Genomic DNA, 8911 nt, shown 5'->3' on the forward strand with positions numbered 1-8911 from the left:
GGCGCCCAGGCGACCCAGTTGACTGGGTTGTCTGGGCACAGTTGACTGGCCCAGACGGCCCAGTCAACTGGCGCCCAGACGGCCCAGTCGGCCCAGTCATCTGGGCCGTCTGGGTCATCTGGGCATGCCTAAACGGCCCAGTCAGCTGGGCTAACCGTCTCCTTTGTGGAGATCGCCGGAAAACTCCATTTTCGTCGATCTCCACTCCATTTTCCTCCTCCCAAACTATTATCCTTACCCAAAAATCATGCATTTTTCAAAAAATCAACACATGTATACAAAATCATATTTTTTTTCTTCCAAATATCAACATAAAAACATTAAATATGGATCGTTTATTTTCCCTTTTTTATCAGTGCTACAGTATTTTTTCTCTTTATTTACTACCTTCTCTTTCTTCTTTAAATAGTAAGGGTAAATTTGGATTTCTCTTGATTTTCAATATTTTAAACATTTTTGCTTTTTTTTTTTTTTAATTGGTCAAAGGCCACTTTGAAAAAATGGCCGGGTCAACCGACTATTGGCCACTATTTCCTCTCATAATCACCTAAAACCCAAAAATCACAACCTTCTCTCTCTAGCGACCCGACGACTCAGGCAGCACTACCCAGCGCATCGCTGTACATGACCCAGCGCAACGGCACCTCGCAAGGGCAAAACTACCGCTAGTTCATCATGTGCAAAAGCACTGGAGCACCGTCGCAGCTACAGGATACACCCCCTCTCTTTCTTTATCACATGGAAAACTATCGTCGAAGACCACCATGAAGATCCATTCTTCTTCCTCCTTTTTTTCTTTCTTCTTTTTTAAATTTTGAACAGTGCAATAATTGACGGTTCGATGCAGGGGCGGACCCAAACCTTTAGTATTGTGGAATCAAAATTTTAAAAATAATTTTTTTAATAAATAATATAATATCAATGAAAATAAGTTTATATGTATTTTGTCATTTTGAAAACGTCGTATAATTATATCATTATTAATATTATTAAATAAATTTTAATACTTGTATAGTTTTGTTTATTGTTTCATTAGCAAATGTTGAGCTAACATTGAATAAATTAAATTGAATATAGAAATAAAATGAATTGAAATAAAATTCAAGATTAGGTCAGAAAATAAATGAAATTCAAATTTAAAACAAATATGATTCAAAAGTAATTTAAATTGCATTTAATTCATAACGACGCTAAAAAATTTACGTCATATTTCATGTAAGACTTCCGAATGAAACGATATAAATTATATTGAAAAATTTATCATGTAAAAATAATAATTAATTGAATTTTTTATAAGAAAAAACAAGTTACGTCTTTTTTGAGACGTACGTTTGATACATATTTATCTATTTTCGATATCCGTTTGGACCATTCGATATGAAAACGATGTAGTTTTCGAAACAAACTTTTACATGGTATAGACGATTTGTGGATTCAGATAGCACATGATCGCAAACAAATTTTAGGATGTTATCCAAATTCTCAAAATACTAGTTTCAAACGCCCTACTTTAACATGTCATAACTTTTGCTCTATTTGACCACTTCGCATGCCATTAATGAGTGAAAAATTAAGCAATGAGCACTTTGAAATTAAGAATGCAATATTTTGACTTCATTTGGCATCCCGACAAGTGCATCTTTTGTGGTGTGATATGGTATTGGTGATGGTGTGTTGGTTTTTACGATCACGATGGTTGTATTACTATGTGCAATGGGTACAGTGCTGTGTAGTGGTTGGGTGCTGTGGGTGCGATGGTGATGTGGTGTGGTGCTGTGGGTGGTAACATGGTGTTGAGGCGTGGTGGTGGTTCTGGCGGTGTTGTTGCGGTTGCTGTAGTGATGGTAGGTGTGATGCAGTAATGACGTTGGCGGTCTGTATTGTAATGATAGCTGTAGCGGTGTGATGATGTGGTTGCTGGGTGGGTTCAATTGGTGTGTGATGGTGTTGTGGTTGCCATGGTGATGATGTTGGAGGTTTGAAGTGGCAGCGGTAATGTTTGTGGTGATCGTGACGATGATCATGGGATGGATGGATATGTTTGTTACCAAGTATGTGATTGATTGTGACCAATGTGGGTGGTAACATGGTGTTGAGGCGTGGTGGTGGTTCTGGCGGTGTTGTTGCGGTTGCTGTAGTGATGGTATGGTGTGATGCAGTAATGACGTTGGCGGTCTGTATTGTAATGATAGCTGTAGCGGTGTGATGATGTGGTTGCTGGGTGGGTTCAATTGGTGTGTGATGGTGTTGTGGTTGCCATGGTGATGATGTTGGAGGTTTGAAGTGGCGACGGTAATGTTTGTGGTGATCGTGACGATGATCATGGGATGGATGGATATGTTTGTTACCAAGTATGTGATTGATTGTGACCAATTATTTGATTGATTCTGAACAATAAATAACATATAATCTGAAAAATATGACTGTGACACACAAGTTGCAACCGATAAATAACTTGCGACTATTAATTTGACAATTTGTGACCGCTAAACAAGTTTTGAGTTATTGATTTGTGATCGATAAATAAATTATAACCTATAATATTTTGAATGAGTGACTGATAAATTATGACTCATAAATTTTTTTATTTATGACTAAAATAATTTATAACCTATAAAAAAATTTCTTCACGATCAAAAAATAATTTGTTACCAATTAATTCAATAATTTGTGATCAAATTGCATAAAATTGTGACTTTAATATATTTAACTAATAAAATATATACTTAATTATTTCGTAAAAAACTTAATAATATCTAATTTTTAAAATTTTAAAACTTGTTTCTTAATTTTGAAATGCGTTATAATGTGAAATTTTCCCATTTTGAAAAAATAAAGCCCAAACTTAAACTTACTAGTCAAACGCGGATCATCATACAGACAAATTGATCAAAACAATGGATTATTACCAATCACTACATTTTAGCCATAGGCAACACTTCTGGCGCCACTGGCTTACCGGCTAAAATCTTGTTCAAGACATACAAAACAGCTCCAGAAGTCCCAAGAAAAATACTCGATCACTTTGTCACCCAAGTAAGCTACACAGAGCCCTAAAATTTCTTACACCGATATATAATAACTGTTCAATCAAATGGCAAGGCCTTGGGGGGGAGCAGCAGCAGGTGTTTTAGGCTTGGGCTTCTCCACGACAATGGCTTGTGTGGTAAGAACCATTCCAGCAACTGAAGCTGAGTTTTGCAAAGCACATCTAGTAACCTTAGCCGGGTCAATCACTCCAGCTTCTACCAGATTCTCGTACTTGTCTGTCATCGCATTGTAACCTACCTCCCAATCACTGGCCTTCACTTTCTCCACGACCACTTCGCCTTCAATCCCAGCATTCTGGGCAATCAGAGACGCAGGTGCCACTAGTGCCTAAAACCACATCACAGTCATAAAAATAGAAATTTACAGAACTAGAAGATCTGCAGGTAAGGTGCTATGTCAGCCTCCCTACTATATGCCTTTGTATTTATATCTGATCTGGTGGTATTATATAGAAAAATAAAAATCAGTACCTCTTCTATATCCTATGTCATTCTTAAGGTGAAAGAAGCATTTCCTAACTGGTTCCAGAGGGTGCAATGTGCCACAGATATAAGCATAGGAAAATTAGGTCACAGAAGAACAAGAACAGAAAACCTTGAACAAGTAAAATATTTTTAGCTATGATTGATCACAATTCCTAATCTTGTTAACGCACCTTAGCACAAGTCGTGGAAGTAAACAATGCAAAATCTAGATGCCAAGTGCAAATTCAACACGTAAATTGAAAGGTGCGACAAAGAAAAATACTGCATTTTTTTACCTTTTGAACGATGTCAGCACCCAGTCGCTCATCTGCATCTTCAAGCTTGTCCTTAATTGCAGGGACACAAGTTGACAGATGAACTAAAGCAGCACCACCCCCAGGCACAATGCCTTCCTCAATGGCAGCAAACGTAGCATTTTTGGCATCCTCAATACGAAGTTTGCGATCCTCGAGCTCAGTCTCTGTTGCAGCACCAACTTTAATAACCGCAACACCACCAGACAATTTTGCAATTCTCTCAGCAAGTTTCTCAGAGTCGTAAACAGAATCTGTCTCTGTCAACTCCTTTTTCAGTTGGGCTATCCTAGCTTGTAGCTCATCCTTTGATGCAGCATCAGCAATGAGGGTTGTGGAATCTTTGGAGATGGTTATCTTTCTTGCAATACCCAACTGATCGACATCAGTATTTTCAACAAGCATACCCAAATCACTAGCTTGAAACTCAGCTCCTGAAAACAGCAGATATGCAAATCAGACTACTGTACATTTCATAGTTTGCGACTAAAAATCATCGGTAGAAGACCATGACAGAAAATAATCTAAGTAGGAGTTTGACAAAATTCTTAAATTCTCATCAGCAATAGGTTATGTCTTGCCTGATTTTGGCTGGAACCTCAATTATTATGGATCGAGGAGAAACGTGTCTCATTAGCATTTCAATTCCTCGTCACCAAAACATAGGGCATCGGAACCGCCCAATAAAATCAAATTCACAAGAATTTTTTTCTTTTCTAGAAATTAGTAAAAATATCTCGAGCGATTTTGAATATAAAACCAACTTATGATTTACTGAGAATAACTGAAGCAAGTTAAAAATGTGTCACCTGCCCCAAACCAACACCACAAGCAGAAAAACAAAAGTGGAAAAAAATTGGCTCTGATAGGGCATATCTTTCGGTGTCTCGTCTACTAAAAAACTAAATCAACAAAATCTGGGATTTTCTAGACCATCAAAATTTGACATGTACTTCAACTTGCTCGCATAAAAAGGTGAAATGAAGGTAGTTGTAGGCTCAGAAGAGCTTGAGCCTACATCACATTAGCCAGCAGCATATTTCAGTTGAGTGAATAGAAAATCAGGCCAAGTGCTTCATCTTGTATGTAAGACTTTATTAGAGATCCACCTAATAAAACTTATCCATACACTTCCCTTTCCATCGATGTTGTCAGTTCCCAGAATAATAACATGCCCTTGCATGAACAAGTTTATCTAGCATTAGTGATCAATGAAATTCTGCCATTTTTCTTTATGGAAAATCTCAAATCAATTTATGAAATATGAGTAGAAAGACAGTTTCCTCGTGGGAGAAATAGGTATGGATCCCAATGGACGAGCCATTATCCTTGGGAGGCTTATTTATCCTTTGGATTGAGTAAAATAATTCAAACAGACAAATTGAAATCATGAAACAGCACTCAAAGAAGCAAAGCATTGGATCTTTAGGAGAGGTTTGTACCGGTCAAAATGGCAATATCTTGAAGAAGAGCCTTTCTCCTTTCTCCAAAACCAGGTGCTTTGATCGCAGCAACGTTAAGGATCCCTCGTAGCTTATTGACAACAAGAGTAGCCAAAGCCTCTCCAGTGACATCCTCTGCAACAATGAGTAAAGGAGCTCGTAACTGAGTGGTTTTCTCTAGCAATGGTATGATGTCCTTGATTGCTGAGATCTTCTGGTCCGTTACTAATACTCTTGCATTCTCAAATTCAACAATCAGTTTCTCAGGGTTGGTTACAAACTGGGGGGAGATGTATCCTCTATCAATCTGCATGTGTCACAACACATAAATATCACAAACCATTATCCTCAGCTTGTGACAGTGTATATAATAACTAAATATATGTAAAACAAAAGGAGTTGACAATTAGAATAGACCTCCATTCCTTCTTCCACATCAACAGTTGTCTCAAAGGAAGACGACGACTCAATTGATAGAACACCATCCGGTCCAACCTTGTCAACTGCATCAGCAATCATCGTTCCAATGATCTCATCATTTCCAGCAGAGATAGAGGCAATGGCTGAAACAGATCAATCATTAGTACAACAGATTTATGTTAGCGGTGATCTTCACCAACCAAAATATAGTGATTGGCATATGACAATAACAATACCTTTAATATCATCGCGCCCCTTAACAGGTCTAGCTTTCTTTTCAAGCTCTTCAACTAAACCCAGCACAGTTTTGTCAATACCCTTCTTCACGGAAACTGGATTGGCACCAGAAGTAACACTTAGCAGACCAAGTTTTATAATTTCACGAGCAAGAACTGATGCAGTTGTTGTCCCATCACCAGCAGAATCATTTGTCTTGCTTGCAACCTTCCCATGTAATACATTTTGTCAAATAAGAAAATATGGGGAACTTGGGGAAAAAAAGGGCCCAAGGGACGTGGTAAATTTATGTACTATTGAATATGTCGCAAAGCAATGAAACTACAGTTGAGTATAACAGAATAGAGCAGGAAAATATAAAAATAAAAACTAAGGGACCAACCTCCCTGATCAAAGCAGCACCAGCATTCTCCATAGCATCGGGCAACTCTATAGCCCGAGCAATGGTAACTCCATCATTAACCACCTTTGGAGATCCAAACTCATCCAAGACAACATTCCTCCCTGTGTGAGATCAGACAAAGCTAATATAAGCATCTCAATTCTCGAGCTAGCATGTAATAAAATTCCATATTAGTTCAATCTCCTATCTTAACCTATTCTAGTTTTTTATCATATAATATCACTCGAGTTAATGTAACAGGTACACTTTTGACATATAGGAAATTTAGGCCATGGCTTTTGTATTCTGTCGTGTTTACTATATTCCTATCAAGCCAATGCAATGGTTAATATGAGCTAACAATTGATGATTATATATAGCGATTTGAATAAAGAACTAATATTATGGGCTCAGAGTGAATAAGATTTACTTTTTAGTTAAAAATGTTACATCAATAATAAAAACGAGAATTTCCTTATTTTCAGCAGGCGCTCAAACTACTTCCTGTGCTACGCTAAAGGAATACAATAGTTATCAAAGTTTACCCTCTCAGCATAATACCTTACATTACTGAAAACTAATCATAACTCATCCAGGAAAGCAAAGATTTTTAAAAAATTTCATTACTTATGGTTATATAGTCAGTGAAGTGACAAATTAATAATAACCAGCAACCATATATTAAAAGATTGTGAAATATAATTAACGTCACCTATTTTTTGCGTCTCTCAAGATGCTATCTTGCAAAAGAAAGCGTCGGAGCAAAAATAAAATCCATTTCCACAAATTCGAGCTACAATTGCAAAAATAACCAATAGAAGTATGATTCCAAGAATTACCCCGAGGACCGAGAGTGAGACCGACAGCATTGGCGAGTTTATCAATACCGGCCTGAAGAGCAGTCCGGGATTTCTCGTCAAAAGCAATTTCCTTAGCTGCACCCTTCACCACAAACCGGTTCCTGGATTGCCTGTAATTAAACTTCTGTCCCTGCTGCAATTGGTTCACCCTCCTATTCTTCAATCCTCCCTAAGACAACAAATCCACAAAAAATATAAATAAGAAAACCCGTATCAAGAAATGTATAGAAAAGCATAAAACATCCACAAAATGTTCGTATTTTAAAAAGCCCGTCTCAAGAATTGGCTAGAAAAGAAAAGGAAAAAAAAAAGTAAAAATGAGTAAGGTATACTTGTTTTGAGGGGGAGGAGAGAATTGAGGCCGCGAACATAGCATTTGCAGATGCCATTTTTATCTGAAGATTAATTCTGGAAAATTTCGGGGAGTTCGCAGAGGATTTTGCTTGTGGATTAGGAGTTGAGAAATGTATACAGTAATGTCCAGTGTTTTAGCATAGAGTGAAGATTAGACTAGGGCTTATAGAGAGGTGATGCTGGGAGGGGCTTCCAGAACATTCCTTAGTAGAGCACGTTTGGCTACAAAATATCTGCTTATAAGTGAATAAGAAAATTTTTTAATAAGTAATTTTTTTTGTTCCTCTAAATTAAAAATAAGTAAGTTATTTGTTTTGAAATTTTGATCACTTTCTTGCTAGAAAGGGAGAAGATTTGAATGACGAAAATGGATTTACTCTTGAAAATAAATAAACCTACCGTTTATGTCCAATTTAGGAAGGACAAAAGTTTTGTTTTCTCATTTTGGCTTATTGATGCGTTGCTTCCAATACGTGTGTGTATGAGTCACGTTATTTTGAAAGAATGTATTTTAGGATAATAGGTTGATGAAGAAATGTGTAGTTAAAAAATGAAAAAAAATTTAGATTTGTATGTAATATTATTTTATTAAAAAATGTGCGGTTGAAATGATGTCAAATCACTGTTTAAGAATATATATATATATATATATATATATATATCCTTGAAGAACTAGACTGGGCAAAATTTGTTCTTCAAGTCCATGATATTGGAACCAAGTTTGAAACCAACTCGGAAAATGAGGGTTACAATTTTGATTAAAATTGATAAACCAAGAATGGGTAACTGGCCTAAAAAGAAGAGCCTTATACCAAGCATTCTGGTAATCAAAATAATTGAAAGTATCTTGACAAGTGAAAAATATTTTTGAAAGATTTAATCTCTTTTCTTCCCAAAGATTCTGTCCCCAGTCTTCATAAGACAGAACTCTTAGAATTGAAATTTTTGAAAACATAATATTTGATTTATCTCTTGGTTCAGGAGTATGAAAGATTAATGCAGAACCAGTCAAAGAAAGAATGGTTTCGTAATAATCTCTAGTTTTTTGGATATTTGAAGGCATGAACCATGGCATGAATCAAAAGTTTTCTGGAAGAATTGATTCAAGGCAATCATCAAGACCACCATAACGATTGATCCAAGAACTTTCCATTGTAAGAACACAATCAGAAAGACTCTTAGTAAAGTATTTGAAAGAGTTTGGAGGATTAATTTGAGGAAGTTTGCCAGAACTTTGAACAGCTTTTTTGAAGTTTGAAGGGGTTGAGGACTCAGCTTTTTGCTTTTGATCGGGTTTTTTGACGAAGGTTGAAAGAGTATTTGAGGAAGATGAAGCTTCCTTTTGATCCTTTGGGGGATCTTCGAAGAAAGGAATTGAACTTTTCTT

The 8911-nt window shown here is 36.6% G+C and overlaps 1 protein-coding gene across 1 annotated transcript; it reads right to left on the bottom strand.

The window, feature by feature from the left end:
• Nucleotides 1-2855: 2855 nt before the first annotated feature.
• On the bottom strand, nucleotides 2856-7829 carry LOC111400070 (ruBisCO large subunit-binding protein subunit alpha). The gene is made up of 8 exons (XM_023027526.1): nucleotides 7503-7829; nucleotides 7150-7339; nucleotides 6311-6432; nucleotides 5928-6135; nucleotides 5689-5834; nucleotides 5272-5578; nucleotides 3812-4263; nucleotides 2856-3378 (listed from the first exon to the last, which is right to left on the bottom strand). Exons 1-8 carry the CDS (start codon nucleotides 7557-7559, stop codon nucleotides 3091-3093), a joined length of 1770 nt encoding a protein of 589 aa, XP_022883294.1. The 5' UTR covers nucleotides 7560-7829; the 3' UTR covers nucleotides 2856-3090.
• Between the last annotated feature and the right edge of the window lie 1082 nt (nucleotides 7830-8911).

This window comes from Olea europaea, chromosome 1 (genome assembly GCF_002742605.1).
Source record: "Olea europaea var. sylvestris chromosome 1, O_europaea_v1, whole genome shotgun sequence".
Classification (NCBI taxonomy): Eukaryota; Viridiplantae; Streptophyta; class Magnoliopsida; order Lamiales; family Oleaceae; genus Olea; species Olea europaea.

Coding starts and splice junctions, on each gene's coding strand:
- LOC111400070 (XM_023027526.1), bottom strand. CDS start 7,559: ATGGCATCTGCAAATGCTATGTTCGCGGCCTCAATTCTCTCCTCCCCC. Junction 5,835..5,927: donor GGGGCGCGATGATATTAAAG/GTATTGTTATTG, acceptor GATCTGTTTCAG/CCATTGCCTCTATCTCTGCT. Junction 5,579..5,688: donor ATGTGGAAGAAGGAATGGAG/GTCTATTCTAAT, acceptor TGACACATGCAG/ATTGATAGAGGATACATCTC.